At 38.6% G+C, this 23317-nt stretch overlaps 1 protein-coding gene across 2 annotated transcripts in view; it reads right to left on the bottom strand.

Annotated features, from left to right (window-relative positions):
• RNF144B (ring finger protein 144B) overlaps nt 1-23317 on the bottom strand; it is an 81142-nt gene that overhangs the window by 15357 nt on the left and 42468 nt on the right. For both annotated transcript variants that reach the window (XM_033216347.1, XM_033216348.1), the window contains exon 4: nt 13585-13645. In XM_033216347.1, coding sequence (XP_033072238.1) covers nt 13585-13645 — 61 coding nt within the window. The remainder of the gene's footprint in view (nt 1-13584; nt 13646-23317) is intronic.

The following is a 23317-nucleotide window of genomic DNA, read 5'->3' as shown; positions in this document are numbered from 1 at the left end:
AAAGAAAAAAAGTGTAAAAAAAGCAGAGAGAAAGAGTATAAATAAACATGTTTATAAAAACATGTATATATAGGTCAGGCACAGCAGCTCACTCCTGTAATCCCAGCACTCTGAGGGGCCAAGGCTGGCGTACCACATTAGCCTAGGAATTCAAGACCAGCCTGGCCAACAGTGATGAAATTCTCATCTCCACAACAACAACAACAACAACAACAACAAAGTAGCCAGGCATGGTGGCGCACACCTGTAATCCCAGCTAAGTGGGAGGACTGCTTGAGCCCGGGAGGTGGAAGGTACAGTGAGCTGAGATCATGCCACTGCACTCCAGCCGGGGTGACAGAGAGAAACCCTGTCTCAAAATAAATAAAATAAAAATATGTATATATAGAAATATACTTTAATATTTGCAGAAGAATATTAAAAAAATAAGTTACTCTCGAGTAAAGGAGGGGTTAGGGGAGGAGGCAAAGATTTACTTCACTAAATTTGAATTTTTTAAAAAAAAGTTCAAGTATCACTTTCATAATTTTTTTAAAATTGGTTTTAAAAAGCTACTTTCAATCTGGCATATGCACAGATAAAGCAATTCTGGAACTAAGCTGTCCTCTGGAAAATCATTTACTTTTTTATAATACTGAAACACATTCAGATTTCCCCTTTGTTTCCCATTCTTCTCCATGTATACAATTATCATCCTATGCTTTTACTTTGCCCTAAAAATTCCCTTGCTTCTTCACCAAGTCATAACCTATCCTTTTTTTTTGAAACGGAGTCTGGCTTTGTCGCCCAGGCTGGAGTGCAGTGGCACGATCTCAGCTCACCACAAGCTCCACCTCCCAGGTTCACGCCATTCTCCTGTCTCTGCCTCCTGAGTAGCTGGGACTACAGGTGCCCGCCACCATGCCTGGCTAATTTTTTGTATTTTTAGTAGAGACGGGGTTTCACTGTGTTAGCCAGGATGGTCTCGATCTCCTTCGTGATCCGCCCGCCTCGACCTCCCAAAGTGCTGGGATTACAGGCGTCAGTCACTGTGCCCGACCAACCTATCCATTCTTAAGGGAACTACCTTCTATTGTGCGCAGGCCTTAATTTGGGGGAGGGGCATAGAATCAGCATCTTGTTAATTGCTGCTCTCTATTCATTTCATGGAGATGGCCCCTCTGACTGTAGGCAAGGCTGTTTCTTACACTGTTTGTGTGCTCCTACTTACCTGACACAGTGAGGGGATGCCTACCTATTGATTCAGAGCAGTAATTTCTGGGTTTTTCAAAAGCATATAGATGTATTTCTATGCCAACAATTGACTTATAATGCATATACTACCATCTTGAATTGCCTTGTATTGGAATTTTCCAATTCACTTCTAGTACTCTCATCAACAGATGTGCACAGCATATTAAAATCATTCAATATCAATCCTATTGTTGAAAGGATTTTATGATTTCTATTAGACCACAGATCTCCACCCACCTCAATTAGGGTTCTCTAATCTGGAGAGTCGTCAATTTGGTAAGACTTGGAACTTTCCGTATAGCACTTAAACATTAAACCTCCTTTATGAAGTGTCACTTATAAGGGCAACAATGAAAAAAAAATTTAACATTAAAGCAAATAACTATCCCTTTTAGAATTCTACTCTTAATATATAACTTCTATTTTACTTCCTATCTCAGCTTAGTCTTGGATGAGCAATTCACATTCACTGGTTCTCATTCCTATCCACTCAAATCCTTAAGTATCTGAAATGAACTTTTGCCCTAAACACATTAACAAACCGCTGTCTAAAAAGTACAAGTGACATCCCTCTATAGTCATATTCAGCGAATGTTTCCAAATCCATCTCTGACCCTGGACTCTTCTCGTCACTCTGTCTTCTATGTGTCAGGCCCTGCTCTCTCTTCTCTTCTCATGGTCCTTTCTCCTTTACCGTTAATACTGCTTTCTTTCTCCCATCCACGGATGGTATCCAGGTCTTACTCCTAGGTTTCTTTCATGCTTATTTACGGAACTCATATCATAACTAAGCCTCAACATCAATTAAATTTGGATTATTCCAAATGACTTCTCCAGGTATGACCTCTTGTGACTGTAAGACTGAAAATTAGATACATGTCAATTATTCATTGTTTATTCAACAAAGGACTGGTTTCAGGTACTTGTTAGAGACCCTGGGCACATGAAGATGAAAAATAGAGGCTTTCCTCTCCAGAAGCTTCACAGTATGAAAAGGGAAATAGATGTTTAAAACAAATACAATGTCAAAAAAAAAAAAAAAAAAGGGAAACCAAGCAATGCAAATAAATGACAGTGCATCCCATGAGATAACAAAAATGAAAGTATCAACAACTATGGATGAGCATCTCTTAGAGGAAGAGGAAAGAAATATTTAATAGTTACATAAGGAAAGTTTCTTATGATTTTTTTAATCCAAATATCCAAATGTAGTTTTCCCTTTAACCAACTCTAAAAACAGGGGGTAAAACTAGTCCTTCCTAATCATAAAACAAAGCAGGAAATACGCACTGAGACAAAATACAATGACATTACATTACAAAGAGATAAGGCACCATATAAACAGATCTTTTTAAAAAATCCCTGAGGTAGCAACTTTGCAGGCAGCATTTGGAAGCTGTAGAAGAGAGAACAGACTTTTTCTGGACATTAGAATTAAAATTCTGTCCTTAAAGAAAACACTGAACAAGGGCACTGGCATTCACATCCCAAAGTGGGATCTTCCCAGCTCATGAGAACCAATTGCTTCTCTTGCCAACTCCAAGTTCAGTGACATTACCTTGGTAGTTTAAAATTAGCCATGGTGGAAGTATTAATATTTCACCTTAGAAACTCAGCCGGGTGTGGTGGCTTACAACTGTAATCCCAGCACCTTTGGAGGCCAAGGTGGGTGGATCACCTGAGGTCAGGTGTTCAAGACCACCCTGGCCAACATAGTGAAACACCTTCTCTACTAAAAAATACAAAATTAGCCATGCGTGGTGGCACACACCTGTAATCCCAGCCACTTGGGAGGCTGAGGCAGGAGAATCGCTTGAACCTGGGAGGCGGAGATTTGCAGTGAGTTGAAATATTGCCACTGCACTCCAGCCTGTGCAACAGAGCAAGACTCCGTCTAAAACAACAACAACAACAACAACAACAACAACAACAACAACAAAAAACCCAGCAAGCACTACAATCAGAGTTGTTCCCCTCATCCCGCCAAAGACTGTTGACCAACACCTCATTAAATACAGACCATGGAAGTAATGAATTGGAAGTAAACATATCAATATATTAATATAAAACCTGCACCCGGCACAGACAAGTCTGGGAAAGTCAAGTGCAGAATTTGCCCAGCACGAAAAGAGGAGAAACCAAAACTGGAACAGCGACAGCTGACTTATCCCTTACAGTCAAACAGCTACACACAGATCATTTACAGAAATTCATAAATGGCATTTCTGAAAAAGAAAAGGGAAATTGGTAACTCTGTCTGAAGGCACAAAGAATACTTATGCAATTTGTTTTTCTGTCTTTCTCTATTTTTGATTCACGGTAGGGACCTCTGAGCTCAAAGTCCACGTTTTGCTCTTTCAACTGGGTAACTACTAACTGAGAATTGCTAGACAGTATTGTACAACTACAATTGCGACTATACTTAATATATTACATTCTTGAAAAATGCTAAGAAAGTAGATGCAAAATGTTTTCATCACAAAACAATGACTATATAAGACAGATAATGCACATGTTAATTTTAGTTATTTCCACAATGTGTATACATATATATATATATATATTTGAAAACACGTTGTAGACAGTAAATACCTACAATTTTATCTGTCAATTTTTAAAAATTCAGTAAATACATGAACAAATAAGATAAGCTCTTTGTTTTTAGTAAATATACATGCAATACAAATGAATAGAGCTAAAAATATTAAGGGTAAAGCAAGCTTCAACTGGTCTTTAGATAAAGGGATTTTAATTCTCTCTTTACTTTTGTATATTTCCTAGATTTATCTCTTGTCTATGTATTATTGATTTTCGTGAAATAAAAATGTTAAAACCTTTATAATTTTTAAAGATAAAAAATGCCAGAGATAAAGCCTTTGCGATGATCACGTTTGTGAGAACGGGTCTTGCTTTTGAGAGCTACTGACAGCTGCACATTTTTAAAAATTGCATTTAAACCTATAGGTTAGAACCATGAATAAGCAACCAATCTACAGATAGTTTTGATCTGAAAGATTTCCACATTTTATCCAAATAATGCAAACGTAAATGAGATTCTCACATGTAATAAAGCAGTTGAATTTTACAAAAGCAGAAAAACCCAGAATGGAAGTAGCCTTTAGTTTTCACTGAACCCAGCTAGATTTGTTATCATAGAAGAAAGTGTGGTTTTACTCACTAGAGAAACCATCTAACACAAGACTTCTTTCTTTCCTATAAAATAGAGATGTTCAAGATTGAATAGACACTGTAAATAAGACACTTAACACAGTGCCTGACACGAAGTAGGTTCTACACAAGAATTAGTGAAATTTCCCCCAATCCTCAACCTTCATGTGTGACTTTAAACTCTTTGAAAGGGGACACACAAATTTGTATTTTTTATCATGATGCTTTTCAAATAATGGGGATTGAGATACCAGTTTAATGGGTTGTAACCAGTATAAAAATGAAATAGATTAGAAAAGAAAATAGAGTGCATCTCACACTAGTTTCATGAAACTTTTGCTGGTTTCATCTTGGTGTGTGTCTGTTTGTGTGTGTGTGTGCGCGCACATGTGTGCTGGCTTTCAAAATAAAATGCATTTATTATTCTGAGTCACAGTTCTATACTTTGAAAAGCAGTAACTTACACATGGTGCTCTATTAATACCTGCCGGATGATTTATGAATGGATGCAACCTGGGAGGTATTCTGTAAACTTCACGTTCAATATTGCTAGGTTCACTATACTTTCATGTTATATAAAGCTCCTCCTTTTGCTTCAAATCTGCATTACCCCTTTTCTCTTCTCACTCTCAGCTGCTGACCCTCCTTATTTCACGTAGGAAATAAGCAATTAGAAGAGAACCCATGCACAACAAATCTACTAGCCCGTCTGCATTCATGTCTGTAACCTCTCCACCTTCTTTCCTGATAGAGAAGATGACCTAAACCTACCCCCTAGTAAATCCAATCCCTGCACCTGCCACTGAAATCCATTTTCCTCACAATCTCAAGGATTTGGCTTCTGCAGTTACCTCCTCCATCCCTCTCCTGTATCATCCCTTTCTGCTGGATTATGAGTTCAAGAGAAAAACAAAACAAAACAAAACTTGAAAGAGTTAATATATTCACTGCACCCATTTTTCTTCTCATAGTACCCTGAACCCTCTCCGAGCTGGTACTTCTCTGTCATTCTACTAAAACCCACTTGCCAAGATCACCAAAGACCTCTGTTATCAACTCTAAGACTATATCTCTCCTCATCTGTCAGTAGCATCTGACCCAGTGGACACTCTTCACCCAGCTTCTAGATTCATATTTCTGGCCATCCTTTGTCAGTCTCCTTTGCCAGACCACCTTTTCTTCCCCACCTCTAAAACCTATAGCGTCCCAGGGCTCAGTCCTGAGACTGCTTCTTTATCTATGTTCGGTTCTTAGATGAGCTCATCCCATGTCTCAGCTTTAAACCTGACCTCTATGTTGATGATTCCAAAGTTTATACTCCTGATCCTGACTCATATAATCCAGATGTATCTCTACCAGGAAATCCTGACAGTTCCACCTTCAAAATAGACTCCAAATCTGGGGATTTTCAATGCTTCTGCTTTCAATATATAATCTACTGTGCTGTGTTGGATTTGATCACTACCACAGCCTCCTAATAAATCTCTCTGCTGCCATGTCATTCCATTACCATCCATTCTTGCGCAGCAGCCAGAGTAATCTTCTACAATGGAAATCATATCATGACATTCCCCTGATCCAAACCCTCCAGTGGCTTCCCATCACACTGGGACTTCATCTTCATAATCTGTGGGATCAGGCCCTTGACTACCACTTCCAAATTACCTTCTATGGCTCTCCCCTCTGCTCGCCTAGCTCCGTCGCAAGGGCCTCCTTGCTGTTTCTCAAACAGAAATCAGGCTTGTTCTCACCTCAGGGGCTTTGTATGTACCTTTACTTCTCCCTGAAGTGATGCTCTTCCCATAAGTATTCGCATGACTTGCTCACATCAAATCAAGTCCTTTTTCAGATATAACTTCGTCAAAGAGGTCTTGAGGTCTTCCACAAAAATCCTATCCAAAATAGCCTCCCCCATCTATCTCTTTCCCCTTACCCTTATTTATATAAAAGGATACATCCCCACCATCTAATATTACTTATTTATTATCTAACCTCCCACATACACACATGCACATATGCAGGATCCTTTAGGGCAGGGAGTTTGTCCTGATGATCACTGTATTCCCCATCAGCTAGGAAAGGATTTCTCAACAGCAGCACTATTGACATTTGGATTGGATAATTTACTGTCATGGAGATGTCCTGACATATCTGTTGAGCCAACACACACACACACACACACACACCCTAAAATAGAACCAATAAAACTTTTATGAATGATGCATTAGATGTTTAGCAGCATCCCTGGTCTCTACCCACTAGATGCCAGTAGCTTCCCACCCAAGTCATAACAATCAAAAATATCTTTGGACATCACCAAATGTCCCTGGGAGATACATTCACCCTTCTCTGACAATCACTGACCTAGTAAGATGCCTAGAATGATGCATTTGTGTAAATAAATAGAGTGGCATAACAGAAATATAAGACATAGCATCAGTAAATCAATTTCCCATAATAAAAAAGATAACGATAGCATATGTAGCCAAGCTCTAGATTGTTCAGCCCCACATTCAGATATTTCCAGAGAACAGCAGTAACAACCCAGAGAGATATTTGCAATAGGGCACTTTTGGAGAAGTGCTTCCCCCAAAGAAACAGGGATCCAGACGTAGAAGTCTGGCCAGATTCCACTGAAAAGATGTCCGAGCACAGCATGATACCTACACTGCAGAATGCCCTTCAGTTCAGCTCCCAGAAGAGCAGATACAAGGAAAAGCCAATGTAAGGTATACAAGTGGTCTAGAGGCCAGGTTTAGTAGAAACAGAAAAAATGCAGAAGAGTCATCAGACATCAACAGCCCTGGCATCTAACGGGACTACACAGAACCAAGCTAAAAGGAACAAACTGGTAGACACTAGTGGGAAGTCAGATTGCTATCACATGAAGAGCTGTTCTTCTTCCCCTTCTCTCCTCACACCAATGATCTGTAAGGAATTTGAGACAAAGTGGAGCCCCATAGGAATCACAGGATATTTTTTTCAGCACTTTTTATTACTTTTATTGTAAATTCAATTCTATTTCCTGGCTTTTGGCCTAGGAAACACAGTTATAATACAGATATACAAAATGCACAATTATCCAGAAGTTGAAGGTCTAGTTGCTCCCCCTTCAAATTTCTATTCCAATGTTAGAAGAAAGTGAACTGATGCCTAGTCAACCAATTACTTCTGCATCAGCAGTGATGAAAACATCATGTAGCTTTGAGATGGGAAAAAGTTCAGAAATCTAGTAAAAGAGAAACCAGGGACCTGTAAGTCAGCCCCTAAATAATAGTGCCCTCAAAATTTTATATTACTGTACATGATTTAGAAGTGATTAACTCTGACATATTTACATCAGAGATAGAGACAAATTGAAAGATGTAAACTGCAATTTACTTACAAAAAGTCGAATTGATTACTGAAGCAAAGCCCCACAGCTATTTGATCTTGAGACTCTGCATGTTCATGTAAATTATGCAACGCAAAAAAATGCTATTTAAAACTATTTTCTACTTCTGTATTCTAACTATTACTGGGAAACAGAAACATTCTGGGAAATTAAAATTGCCATGAGACCTAAAGACCGTATCTGACCTTAACGATTGCTTTCGGTTTTCAAAATCTCAATCTAAAACCCTTGGTTGTCCCACCTGGCACCATCAGCATTACATATGCTGAGTTCGCTTTTGATTATGTTGTACATTCTCTCTCCTAGCAGGAGTGGTTTTTCTGTCATTCTCCACCATTGTGTCAAAAAAGATATCACACGAACTTTTATTATTGTGGGAAACACCATGCCCTTAATTTAATTATCAGCTGTAATAAACAAAACTCTTTTAGTAGACTGAGATATGGGAGGTGTTAAAAAAAAATCAAACTGAGCAAAGTACTTAAGCATCACACAGTCTAAAAATAGGGGGAAAATCACTAAAAGAAACTACATAACTACATAGGGAGCTCTGATGGAATAAAACCTTTTATGATCAGATACAAAAGCTGGGGTGGAAGCATTTCACCAAGGAGAAATAAAAGAGTAAGGTGAAACTAGAGTTATGTCATAAACGTGAAGACATGAAATGAAAGGAGGCTTGAGGAGAATGCTGAGAACAAAAGGGCTTTCAAAGAAAGATGGAACCACAGCTTGAAGCACTGGAACGGCACCTGGCATAGGATAGACACACAATACATCAATAAGCACATAATGAATACAGGAGTGAAGCCAGTAATATTAACAGACAACAACAGAAAGACAACTTCCTATTTCACTTTTTTTAATGAAGGAGAACAATATGACACAAGCCCTCTGTAAGAGTTCTTAAACTGCTCTATGATAATATAAATAAATATTCAAGAACAGATACATCACCCTAGTAAGGAACAGTTATAGAAAGTCAAACAGGGTCACAAAAAAAGGAAAAGTGCTTAAGAACTCGAGATGGATCATCTTAACCCAATTTTCAAAAAAAAACTATTTTGGAAAAGTAAACTCTGGAAACAAGAGGCAAGAAAAATTCTAGCATTAATCATCAGGCATGTACTTTGAGAACCACTGGAAAGTAAAGCAGTGGTCATTAATCCATGCCAAACTTAGCATTCCCTTTTCCTTGTTAATACTGGAAAACTGATGCAGAAAGAGAAAGCCAGAAACATAGTGGTAGCCAGAGGAAAAGTCGCAGATGGGTGGGAAGTGGGTAGAATAACCAACCAATATCAGATAGTGTTTCTTTGAGTTGCGTAAGCAGCAGGATGATTTTTGTGCAATCCTATTCAAAATATTTTCTGTTAGACTTAGCTGAAGACAAAGACATAAAGGACAAGCTAATCAAATATGTAACACAAAGCAGAGGACAATTCACACACTGAACAACAAGCTAAAGACTAAAAGAACTTGGCAGACACTAATTGAAAAAACTAAGGATGATTTTTTATAACTAAGAAATAGTACTGCATCTACTCTGATTCTACGTTTTTCCAGAGCAGCAGCAATCTCTACAGTTCTGTCTCACAGTCCAGCAATGAGATTTTCTTTCAGTCACTTAGTCATTTAACTCATTAACAATATTAGTGAGTATTTAACGCACCCCCATATCCTCTTATAAACGGTTTCACATTAAATATATATTCACAACATAGATCTCAAAGTCACCTAGCTGATGAAGGTCTTGAGTTTGAGGTAGATAAGAAGTCTATTTTACCTACTTTAGATAAAGTTTAGATAGGATTAGATAAAGTGTATCCCAACCATGTAAATTCCATTATGTAGCACTTTATTAACTTAAATTTACTATTACTTGAAATGTCCATTTTCCAATAATAATTATAATGGATGGTAATGAAGAGTTACATGATTACAAATTGCCTTCCAAAATCACCTAAGAGGCCGGGTGCAGTAGCTCACGCCTGTAATCCCAGCACTTTGGGAGGCCAAGGTGGGTGGATCACCTGAGGTTAGGAGTTCGAGACCAGCCTAATCCACATGGCAAAACCCCATCTCTACTAAAATATGAAATTAGCCAACTGTGGTGGTGGACACCTGTAATCCCATCTACTCTGGAGGCTGAGGCAGGAGAAATGCTTGAATCCAGGAGGCAGAGGTTGCAGTGAGCCAAGTTCGTGCCACTGCAATCCAGCCTACGCGACAGTATGAGGCTCCATCTCAAAATAAATAAATAAAACAAAAACAAAATCACCTAAGTGGAAATTGTCTCTGGGCCTCAATTACGTTTTTCATAAAATGAGGGGTTTAAATCAAAAGGTCACTAAATTTAACACACTGCAATACTTTATGACAGTAAGATGTCTAATTAAATTTATATTTAAATTACAGGGTTTTACAATTTGGCAGTTCCTCAAAAAATAAACGTAAAATTACCATATGATCCCATAATCCCACTTCTAGTTACTTTACCCAAAAGGACTGAAAGCAGAAACTCAGATAGTTACACCCTAGTGTTCACAGCAGCATTACTTACAGCAGCCAAAGGTAGAAACAACTGAAATGTCCATCAACAGATGAATAAACAAAATGACATTAAAAACATAAAACGGATGATTCAGCCTTAAAAAATGAAATTCTCATATATGCTACAACAGGAATGGAACTTTGAAAAACATTTATTAAGTAAATAAGACAAATACGAAAGGACAGCTATTGTATGGTTCCACTTATATGAAATATCTAGGATAGGCAAATAAGAGAAAGTGGATTAGAGGTTATTAGGGGTTGCAGAGAGGAGGAATAAGGACTTACTAGTTAACGGCTACAGAATTTGGGATCACGAAAGAGCTTTAGAAGCAGTGGTGATGGCTGCCTAACGGTATGAATGTGATTAACGTCACTGAATTGTACATCTAAAAATGGTTTAAATGTCAACTTTTATGTTAGGTATATGTTTAATAACAAAAAGAAAAGTATGGAATTTTAACATTTGTATAGATGAGGAAGGTTAGCCACAGTCTATGTGGTCCTAGGCAAGTCTCAATCTGCCCTGTTTTCAGTTTCTTCATTTATAAAGTAAGAACAACAACATGAATTGTCAATGCATGGGATCCATAGTGGGGCATCTGCCTAGAACTCGTGAGAAAAAAAAAAAATCCATGTATGAATAAAACTATTTGATCAATTTGTAACAGAGCAAAGTAGAAATATGCCATCACCACCTAAGAAAGACAGACTGGCTCAGAGGCCTGCCCAACTTAATTGTAGCCAGACTGAACATATTATTATGTCTAATGAAAGAATAAGCCAGTCACAAGTAGGTTTGAATACTACTTGAAAACTCAAAAAGCCAGCCACCATCTGGGGAAAGAGTGAAAATCTTGGCCAATGATTTTCCACATCTACCTTGCCCCACATAAAGATGGATGTTGCCAATTAATTTCAAGTGTTCTAATCCCACTGACAACAAGACAATCAATAATATCTATTTCAGTATGATGTTTCCTGAAGAACAGTATCTTCAGGTTATTTCATGGGGAAAAAAGTGTACAGGAGAAGAACATTGAGAATAATTTAATTTAAAGGTGCCACTTTTAACTTATTTTTATTGCCAACGACTGTTAAAATTTTGAACACTGAGACACAGGAAGCACTCACAGGAAGTGCTTTACAAGTATTAATTCACATAATCCTCATCACAACCCTATGGTTTAGAGATGCTTGTTATCCCCATTTCACAGATGAGGAAGTTGAGATGCAGAAATATTAAGGACCTTGTCATGGTCACACAGCTTACCAGTGGTGGAGCCTGCAATTGCACTCAGGCTCTTAGATACCATTCTAAAATAAACCAAAACTTTATATTCATCAGTGAGAAGCAACCCACAGAAAGCTGTAATTCCTGGTAGTATTAGAATATTCTAATTACAAAAAGCCATTTGAGGTAACAGATGTGTTACCTAAAATGTAAAACAATTAGGAATAAGGCCTGTTGCTGACATATGAAGCAGTGAGGTTAGCCGGGAAGTAAGAGGCAGTCATGGGAAAGGAGAAGTGCTGATGGAGGCAGGAGAATACTATAAATAGACTGAGTCCCAGTGACTGAGTAGGACTGACATGGTTGATAGGTCACAGCTCACCATTTAAGCAGCAGCCTGAAAATCCAACCTAACTCTTTAGGCTTTCTCCAGGTAAAAGCCCTCAAATCATAGTACTTGCTACAGCCAGTCATCCACAGGGTGAATACTGAGAATGTCCATGTTCTAATTATAATCGATTTTTATAGTGGAGGATATTGGGATAAAGTGGGAAAATGGCAGGGCAGATGGTTGATGCTGTTATCTTTAGCTATCACATCTGGTGTTATAATACTCAATCTAATCAGCCCATGTGGATGGATTAGAGAGGGTCAATAATAACTACCCCCATCATTAAGTTATCACAGGATAGAAGCATCAGATTACATCATCATCCATTAAACCTAAAATCCATCTGACTCCCTGGTTCTGATTCCATGTTCAACATTATAAACTATTATTCCTACTTCCCATCTGGATATAGAGCAAAAACGTACCCACCATTTGGAATTCAAACAACCTAGTCCAAGATTTTTTTTTTTTTTTTGTAAATTTAGCTTAATATATCAGCCTATGAGTTAAGTAATCCATCCATGAGATGAATCTGGTTTTGGCTGCTGGATTAAAAAAAAACACACACGCAAAAACAAAGTCAGTGTTCTTCTCCTATAAGACCAAGCCAGATTTAGATCTAAGGTTGCGATGAACAACCTACGAATCCCCAACAAGCATTCCTACTCTACCCCTCTTCATGCTCTTATGTTTTTTTTCTTTTTTCCTGTAAGAATTATTTTTCAGGGTAGTTGTAAAAAGTAAATGAGATAAAAATAATTGTACTGACCAAACTTATTGGCACATGACAAATATTCATTCCCCCCCCACGCTCACCTCTAGACTTTACTAATCCATATTTAAAAGTTAGCAATCAGAAAACTTTACGTTCATGCTAGGCTTCAGTTTAATATACTCAATGAGACTATACCAGTCCAATGAGTTCTGGGAGAAACAATTTTTTTCCTACTTCTGAGATACTAAGAAATAGTCCATTTACCTCAAAAATAGATTAGGGTATGACAAGAGGGAAATGGCTGCTAAAAAATACCTGTCAAAAGCCAAATGAAGTAAAAACATAATTCTTATAGCTAAATAGAAAAGCTATATAAGTTCCCCCAAGTCCAAAGTCAGAAAGAAAATCAGTCCAATACATTGTAAATTGCACAAGAATGATACATATCCACAGTCTGTTATTACATGATTACAAAAGTAGTATGAAAAAAGCAGGTGGTGAGTATTTTGAGGAGCAGTAAAGATGTTTGGGCTGGTAATGTTTCCAAGTGATCTTCAAGAATCAAAAATTAGTGGTAAAACCCATTTTGAGAGTCACTTTCTTTTGTATTATTGTGATTATAAAGCCACCTAAATTTTGCAAAACCTTTCTTACATAAGCCAAATTAAAAATACAAAACAACGTAAGGAAAGTTCTGTTTCCTGCTATTCTGCATTTTTTTCTGGTGGTAGCTGAGAGGCTTGAAATTTTATGTTGCAATTACAGTATCCTCCTTTCGGAGTACCCTTGTGGCTTTGTTGACAGCCCACAGCTGCCTTTATCTTCCATGCAGGTTAGTTTAAAAATGACACATGTAAAACCACATTCACCATCAGGAAAAAAAGAAGAGTTCATACCTCTTTCAAATTTTAACCTCTGATAAAGTTGAAACTGGTCCACAGGTACCAAACAGGCAATCTGAAACCAGAGACATAAAAAGTTGAGACTTCAGTCATCATAGGGCCCTAAGTTACCAGCCTTTTGATTTCTCGTTCTGGCTGTGCTTATTATACTTTCTCTACACCAATTGTTTGCAAACCTCTTTTTCTCTACACTATTCATGTAGTAAAACAGATGCAACAATTTTCAAGTCATCCCCACTCCACCACCACAGCCGAGAATCACTGCTCAAGGGTTCTCATTGAACACCTTCTATCCTTCAGTCAGTAGCTACCAAGACCGGACAACAAAATTTTATTACAGGGACTTCTAAAACTATTCATATTTATATATTAAAGATGCTTCCTTTCTCTATATCTTCATTTAATAATTTTTTGAAGTTATAGTTCTAGCTTTGGAATCCTTAAAAACTAAAGTCAGGTAGACAGCATCTCAGGAATTATGCAAATGTCATTTGTCACCTAGGAAAGATTACCTTTTAAACAATATAAAAATCATTTATTCTGACAAGAGTCACTTCCTGGAGCCCTTGGTTATTGGACATTGACATCCCAGACCCCAGTAGAAAAGAAATGCCTAAAATATTTCTTGCAACTAGACTCCTATTCCATTTCAGATGGCAATATAAACCAAAGGTTTACTAGTAAACGACAATTCATACTTAACTGAATGACATTTCAAATTAGTCATTTTTAAAGGCAGATGCAGGAAAAGCTAACTGCTCTTAAACTAGCATTCTAAACAGTTTAATTCCATTGACATCAAATGTAAACATATTGACATAACTTAAAGATTTATATATGAGAAAATTAAAGGATTTGATATTAGCCTTCCAGACATCCAGTGAGTTGATACAGGACAGAGTTTTAGCCCTGACAATTCCAACTCTAAACCATCAACTTTTTTGGCACAAAATATACCTACATTGACATTCTTGCAACTAAGGAAAGGACATCTGCTTTGAGAACACTGGAGTAAGAAAATGATGTAGCTAAAATTGTATTTAACAAATATTATACCTTTTATAACGCATTCAAAATCTAATCCTTTCCCTTAATCATTTCACAAATGAATCTAAGTTAGCTAAAATGTATAAAGGACCACAAAACAAGTTTGGTCTTCCTCATTCCAAATAAAGCATGGTAAAACATAACTTTAATTATAAAAACATTTTTATCCAAATTTTCTTTCTCCAATTGGGGAGAAAATGTTGCATTTTCATGTGGTACCATAAATTAAAGCTCCTTAGCATTTTTACCAAAAAAAAAATTATGCCCAATATCATGTTATATGTATTTTACCATAGTTCTTTCAATGGTATGGTTGGACTTTCATTACATTGAAAGTCAAGTTTATTCATCTGTTATAATGCTATCCAGACATCTTTCCTGAAAGACAAAGGTGTCTCAAATAAAATTCAGAGTTGGAGACAGAAGGTATAGGCAAATGAAGTGATAGGAAACATTTAGGAACCAGAGTTCAGTTCCTGAATTTGTCACTAATGCATCATGGGTGGAAGACAAACAAATGCTACGTCAACTGCTGGATCAACATGACTTGGGGATGATACCACCTGGGCCCAAGAGACTTCAATAGTATTCTATGAATCTTTTTTTAACCACCCACCCTCTTTGATTCTAGAAAACAGTCCTGTACCCCACTCACCCTCATCTAAAATAGTTTGTGGATTGATGACCTCCTTTTAAATCCTTCAAAGTCAGCCAGGTGCGGTGGCTCAAGCCTGTAATCCCAGCACTTTGGGAGGCCGAGGCGGGCGGATCACGAGGTCAGGAGATCGAGACCATCCTGGCTAATACGGTGAAACCCCGTCTCTACTAAAAAAATACAAAAAACTAGCCAGGCGAGGTGGCGGGCGCCTGTAGTCCCAGCTACTGGGGAGGCTGAGGCAGGAGAATGGCGTGAACCCGGAAGGCGGAGCTTGCAGTGAGCTGAGATCTGGCCACTGCACTCCAGCCTGGGCGGCAGAGCGAGACTCCGTCTCAAAAAAAATAAATAAATAAATAAATAAATCCTTCAAAGTCAACCCCTAAAAATTCTGATTCTCTTTTCAATGATAAGCAATTTATATAAAAGTCAAATACAGTTTATGGAAGACAAGGCAAACAGAAGATGTTTTAGATACAGATGAAATGCTAATGTGAAAAATGACAGAAATTCATGCAGTAAAAAGTAAACAACTGTAGAGATAGATGTTTAATTTTAAATTAGAAAAATAAATTTCATTGGAGTACACACTATTGCCAACAGGGAAGTCATAGATTTCTAATTTTTGGTATTTTATGCTACTTTGGATTTCTCATTTAAGTCAAAGTTTGTATGGAACTAAGACTTACTAAGGTAAATCAATTTTTTAATTGAAAGTTGTGATTACAAGAAGTTAATTACATTGCTTCTCATTCTATTTTGTCCTTTTGGAATGAAGACACCTACAGAATGCACCATTCTCTTCCCCAGTTCCCCTCATTTAGACTTACATCTTTTCTATTATTATTGTTTTTTAGGAGATGAGGTCTCACTTTGTCAACCCAGGCTGGAGTGCAGTGGCACAATCATAGCTCATGTTAGCCTTAAACTTCCGGGCTCAAGCAATCCTCCCCCCTCAGCCTCTCCAGTAGCTGAGACTACAGGCATGCACCATCATAATTGGATAATTTCTTAATTTTCTGTAGAGATGGGGTCTCACTATGTTGCCCAGGCCGGTCTCAAACCCCCAGCTTCCAGTGATCTTCCTGTCTTGGCTTGCCAAAGTGCTGGGATTACAGACATGAGCTAACTGCACCCAGTCACATTTTTTCTAAATAGCTGTTGACAGCTTACCATGAGTAAGCTTTGGTCTGGAAGCCTGGCATACAATGAGGCAGGACATACAGAAGCTACACTAAAGGCGCTGGAATTACTTAGAAAGCAATAAACATAAGATTCACAAAAGGTCAACCCCTTGATTTTGTCTGTTGGGTTTTGCAGAATAGAACTAATTTTCTGAAATATTTCTATTATACTTTTGGCTTTAGATGAGAGCTGTACAAAACAACAACAACAACAACAACAAATGATACAACATGTTAAATCCCTGGTTCCACTGTCATTTGGAGCTAAGTCACTATTGCTCAAGACCTCCATTTCTACAACTGTAAAATTGAAATATTAATCCTTGTTTTAGGATGATGATTAGAAGACTAAATCAGGCTGCAGGTAAACAGGCTACAACCAATTTTTTGAGGATATTCACAAGTACTCTAAAATTGACTGCTACACCTGACAATCCTAGAGAATAAGAGAGATTATAAAGAGGTATCTTGTGGCATACATTTATCTTCTTTCTGCCAACTGAGAATTTCCAAATCATTCAAAATCACACCAGACCATTATATAAAAAGTTGCAAAACTTGTACAGAGTTACCAAATGCCAATCCCTCAACTTCCCCTAATAACACTTTCTAAATTTAGTTCCTAAATGCCATTCCAACTTCCCCTAATGATAATCATAGTACTGAAATAATGAAATTTATATTTTGATACAATAGAATTAAAACATCTTCAGGCCTTATTCAGATTTCACTAATTGTCCCACTAAGGTCTTTTTTTTTCAGTCTAAGATCCAATCAAGGTTACCAACTTGTATCTAGTTGTGGTATCTCCTTGACCTTCCAATCTGGGACAGTTCTTCAATTTATCTTTGCCTTTCGTGACTTTAATGAGTTTGAAGAGTCCAGGCCAGTTATTTGTACAATGTTCCCCTAATTTGGATTTGTCTGATGTTTTCTCATGATTAGACTGAGGTTATGCATTTTTGGCAAGAATATCACAGATGTGTCCTATCAGGAGTTACATGAGGACAACATGTCTCATTACTGATTATGTTAACTTTTTAATGTGGTTAAGGTGGTATCTGCCAGCTTCTCCATCATTTGGAATTAACAAGTATCTTGTAGGGAGATATTTTGAAACTATGCAAAATCCTGTTTCTAATCAAACTTTGCCCACTAATTTTTGTATCTACTGATAATTCTTGCTGAAAATAATTATTACTATAATATTTGCTTAGTGATTTTTCTATTTCCATCATTCATTTTGTACTGGTGATTAAAATTCCACTGTAAGAGAAACCTGTCCCTTCTCTATTTATTCATTTTTTAAATTTCAGTCAGCATAGACTACAGACATTTATTTTATTCAGTGGCTTCTAATTCATTACTAACCAAATCCATGTTCGAGCAGTAAATGCAAAGCTCTCTAGGTATATTCTCAGGTATCATGAGACCACTATCCTCAGATCAACTACTTAACGGTCTTCAAAGTTAATTTTTGCTACTTCTCCTTTGAAAGCTGTGCTAATTTATTTAATGTTAAACAGAAATTTAACTCTCCTCCCATCCAAGCACAAAAGACAACTTTTGCTCCCTCATCATCACTCTAGAAACTCTTTCCAAAGGGGGGGGAAACCCAAACTTTAATTCAAGGATAAAATACATTCAGTTTCATGTTAATAGAGTAAGAGCAATAATATCAAAATAATAACAACAAAAGTTACTAACTTTAGCTCAAAATCACTATTTTGTTTTGTTTCATTTCTGATAAAAATGAACCTTATGATCCTTCTTAAATACTCAGTTCTGGCCAGGTAAGGTGGTTCATGCCTGTAATCTCAGCGCTTTGGGAGGCCAAGGTGGGCGGATCACTTCAGGTCAGGAGTTTGAGACCAGCCTGGCCAACACGGTAAAACCCCATCTCTATGAAAAACACAAAAATTAGCCGGGCATGGTGGTGGGCACCTATAATCCCAGGTACTTAGGATGCTGAGGCAGGAGAATTGCTGGAACCCAGGAGGTAGAAGTTGCAGTGAGCTGAGACTACGCCACTGCACTCCAGCCTGGGCAACAGAGCAAGACTCTGTCTCAAAAAAAATAAATAAATAAAAAGAAGAAGAAGAAAAAATACTCAGTTCCTACTCAGCTGAATGTCTTCCCTTTTCCATTCCATCCCTAGCAGCGCATATCCAGGGAAGCCAGACCACACCTACACACAGGAGTGCTGTCACAGTTACACATAACTGTGAATTAATCTCTCTGACGTACACAACCAAGAAGAAATGAAAAGTGAGGCACACCCTGTTAATCAGTATTAACCACGATCATAATATTTAAACAAGCATCATCATCTGCACTAACACTGACCTTACCCACCTCCCCCCACCCCCGTGCAAAAAAAAGAGAGGCAGAAAGTGGAGCCTGCTCACCACAAAAGTACTGATGCCAAAAGTGGTATGAGTTCCCATAAGAAATGTTAATAAATACAATGTATATTGCTTTTTAGTTAGGAAAAAAAACACTCAATTAAAAAAGTGAAACAGAAGTTGGGGATAGGCTTTAGCGAAATATTACCCATCAGAGTCTGGAAAGCCCGGACAGAAGGAAAAGGCGCCCAGACTTCCCTTAGGTTTGGTCCTTCAAATCATGCTTCTGCTACAGTTGCTTTTAAAAAGTTAAACAGGGCAAACAAATAATAAAACATATCAGTGCATCTGGAGATGGAATTGACCACTAGTAAGTAGATCATTACAACCTGTCAAGGTTTGGGCAATTTGGAGGATGCTATGACTTGCAAAATGCAAGGCAGGGGAAATAACACTCACCTTGCAGATCAATGTCTAATCACATTAACATAGGAACTAAAAAATGTTTTCATAACCCAGAGAACGAGAGCTGGTCTTCCTAACAGAGAAGAAAAACAGCACATTCACCCATTCACCTGAGAGAAACTAACAAGGTGAAGTCTCTTAACTGAATATTAGATAAAAAGTCCTGATTAGAAACCACATGTGGGCATCACTGTCTGAGAGTCAAAAGGCAAGAAATGGAATTCCAGGACCACAGATCTTCGCAGTCCACTGTAGAGGGCGGCTTTCGCTGTTCTTTGTTTCACATGTGCTACAGAAGTCTCTATATATGATCTAACCAAGATCATCTTTCCACATATCATCCCCTGCCTTTTCTCCCTCCACTCAGTCATAAGTAAAAGGGACACATCCATACACTCACGTGACACATTCAACCCATTGTGGCTTAGTTTTCTATGTGCCATTAGTTCAAGAAGAATCTTAGAAATCTTATTACCCGCTTATACAGTTTTAAGTACATTTTAAAACAAAGTTTTAAATACTTTCTAAAATGTAATTCAGCCAGAAAACTCAAAAATATCTATTAACTCTGGCTTGGCGGATTCCTCTATCCCCACCATCCCAAAGGTTTACTTTTCTCCAGCCAACACATATTACAGCCAAAGGTTATTACAGACACACTCACCCCTTCCCATTCAGATCCTTACACCACAGTAACAGGAATATGGCCTCTTGCCTGGGCATTCTCATCCTTCCTTTGCCCCAGCTTCCCACCATGATAATGGGAAGGAAGAATGTTTAGAGATGGCAAGTGGAGGCAGAGGATGTGGGAAAAACACTTGGATTCCCTATCACTGTAGCCAACTTTCCCAAAGCCACCCAAATAAATATGCAATCTGAGTAAAAACTATATTTATTTTGCAAACATAGCTTCAAATTCCCCAGGACTCGATCCCTCCTCCACCATACCTCTAAACCAGGTCTCCAGAGTGCCCTGCCCTAAATCCCCTCCTATAAAAATTCTGAAGCCTCCATTCTTGGGGAGAGCAGCTGCACCCACCCTTTCTCTGGTGCACACTGGGGCACTAGCAGTAAAAGGCAGGCTGGTCATTTCAGTGCTCCAGGGCTAGGAAAGAAGATTAGTAAGTGAGAAGCTCTTCCCTGCCCTCCACTGACACCTAGCAATTGGAAGTTAAAATTCTCAGGCCATGTAATGGCAAGTACTATTCAAATAGGTATATGCACTCACCACTCAAAATTTACACAGGCTAGACAAATGGTTCAGGCTTTCCCAGGAAGTGATGGATGCTACTTCACTAAACTATATGGGAACTGCTTAAATTAGACATCACCTTTTTTAACAGGGCTACTCACTTCAAGTAAGGGCTTTGCCTGAAGTAATGCTATTGGAATAAACAATCTGTGTCCTGCTTTTCATAATTTCATGTTGGACACGACTACAAGATCAAGTACATTGGAAAAGCTCTGCAGAGCAGAAGCTAAAAGTACCAGATGATGCAATAGAGGAAAGTTTTACTTTTCCCTGGCTCCTAGTGGGTTCACCTCTAGCCACAAGTCCTCCTGAGTCACTATCTCTCAACAGCTGCCATTTTCTACCATTTCCTATACAAGGGAACAGTAGAGTCATCCCTCAGTATCTGAAAGGCACTGGTTCCAGGACCTCCCATAGATACCAAAATCTTCAGATGCTTAAGTCTCTGAAATAACATGGGGTAGTATTAGAATATAACTTATGCATATCCTCTCTCCTGTATAGTTCAAGTCATTTTTAGATTACTTATAATACCTAATACAATGCAAATGCTAGGTAAATCATTATACTGTATTGTTTAGGGAAGAATGACAAGGATAAGTCTGTACATGTTCAGTAAAAATATTTTTTTCTGAGTATTTTCCATGTGCAGTTGAATCCCCAAATGCAGAACCCATGGACACTGAGGGTCAACTGTACTTGAACTGGGCATTAAGTGAGTCACTAAGGAGGCTACTCTTGATAGATAAAAGTTAGGAGGCATAATCACAGCTGAGCCAATTTGGAAAAATCAAGAAGGCAGCTACACGGAACACAGCCAATTTTGTAAGTTAGACCTGCATAAGGAAGTGCTCAGAGGAAAGAGCTTACATTCCTGCCATCCTTTGAAGATGAAGAAATGTTAGACTCAAATGCATTTGGTAAGACAATGAAGAATGAAGAATCACGTGTTGTAATATAAATAGCAGCACAACAAAGGGAACCAGGCTTAATCAGAATTATTTTTAACAAGCAAAGTATATTTATGTGTTACCTGTGTAATTAAACATTTTTTAAAAGGTGGAGGGAAGTAGTAGTCGTGGAGATAGAACCTAGTCAAGCATATGTGAATGAACCCCATTGTGGTATATTCAATAATACATAGATTATAAGCCACATCTTATAACTGTATGCAATAAAATCTTGATCTAAAGCAAGTTAGAAATGAAGGTGGTACAGTCCAATTCATGTGTGTGGTATTTACTTTCAAAGGAGGAGGCCAATGTAAACTGATGCAGCTACCCACATCTCCAATATAATCTTCTATTCCATTCTCAATTCAAAATGATTATCAATCACCACTACCACATATTTTTATCACTGAAAAAGACAGTAGCAAGTTGATAGAGAACATTTGGTCCTGTTTTTTTTTCGTTTGAGATGGAGTCTTGCTCTGTCACCCAGGCTGGAGTGCAGTAGTGCAATCTCGGCTCAATGCAACCTCCGCCTCCTGGGTTGGGAGGTGTAATTCCTGCTGGGATTACAGGCACCCACCACCACGCCTGGCTAATTTTTTTGTATTTTTCGTGGAAATGGGGTTTCACCGTGTTAGCCAGGATGGTCTCGATCTCCTGACCTCATGATCCACCCACCTCGGCCTCCCAAAGTGCTGGGATTACAGGCGTGAGCCACCATGCCTGGCCTCCTTTTGTAATTTTTAAGACTCATTCGGGGTTTGTCTGGTTTTAATGCCTAAAAGTAAAATTGCTTTTATAGTAAAACTGGATAAAGAGAACCAGAAGGACAGAGAAGGTATAGAGTGAGGAAAGGATAAGGAGAACAAAGGAGGGGGAAAATACAAAGAGAAAATGTCTATTCAAAGAAAATGAAGCCAAGTGTGGTGGTTCACACCTGTAATCCCAGAACTTTGGGAGGCTGAGGCAGTAGGATTGCTTGAGCCCAACCTGGAAAACATAAAAAGACCCTGTCTTTAAAAAAAAAAAAAAAATTGAAAATTAGCCAGGCATGGTGGTGCACATCTGTAGTCCCAGCTACTCGGGAGGCTGAGGTGGGAGGATCGCTTGAGCCCAGGAAGTTGAGGCTACAGTGAGCTGTGATTGCACCACTGTACTCCAGCGTGGGCAACAGAGGAAAATCAGGTCTTAAAAAAAAAAAAAAAGAGACAGAGAGAGAGAAAGCAAGAAGCAAGAAAAAAAGAAAATGAGAAGACTACTTAAGCTCTGCTCTAGAGAACTGCAAGACAGACACTATAGCCCATCCTGATCCACTTGTCTGGGTACACTGGTCCCTTACATTAGATACTCAAAATGTCAGTGCCTGGTGGCTACCATTTACTGAAAATTCTAAAACACTATGTGTTTGGACGAAGGGAGGCAAGATGGTGCACTTCCGGGTTCTTCTTCACCAACTTTTCCCACGCGCGCGAAAATGCAGCCGGCAACCCGGGAAGGTGCAGACCAACTGGGCATGCGCCAGGTGACGTCAACCCGAAGAGACCAACATTTACCTGGTCGCACCTGCAGAACGCCCCCTGACACGCCCGTGCCCTGCCTATTGCCCTCCCACTCCTAGAAAAGCTGCTCCGGAGGGACGCCACGCGCGGCCTTCTCACAGCCCCACTCCTGTCGGGATGTCGGGACTGTGGGAACTCCGTCCGAGAGCCCCACTGGGGGACTCTGTCGGCCTTCTTTGCCGGAGGCCGACAGACCTCTTCCCCACACCTTAGGTGACCAAAATAAACTTGCAGTTTTGCTCCTACACTTGCCTACTCGCTGGTTCT

This window comes from Trachypithecus francoisi, unplaced genomic scaffold (assembly GCF_009764315.1).
Source record: "Trachypithecus francoisi isolate TF-2019V2 unplaced genomic scaffold, Tfra_2.0 Lachesis_group10, whole genome shotgun sequence".
In the NCBI taxonomy this organism is placed as follows: domain Eukaryota; kingdom Metazoa; phylum Chordata; class Mammalia; order Primates; family Cercopithecidae; genus Trachypithecus; species Trachypithecus francoisi.
Note: the sequence above shows the minus strand (reverse complement) of the source record. Positions and strands in the feature narration are given on the sequence as shown.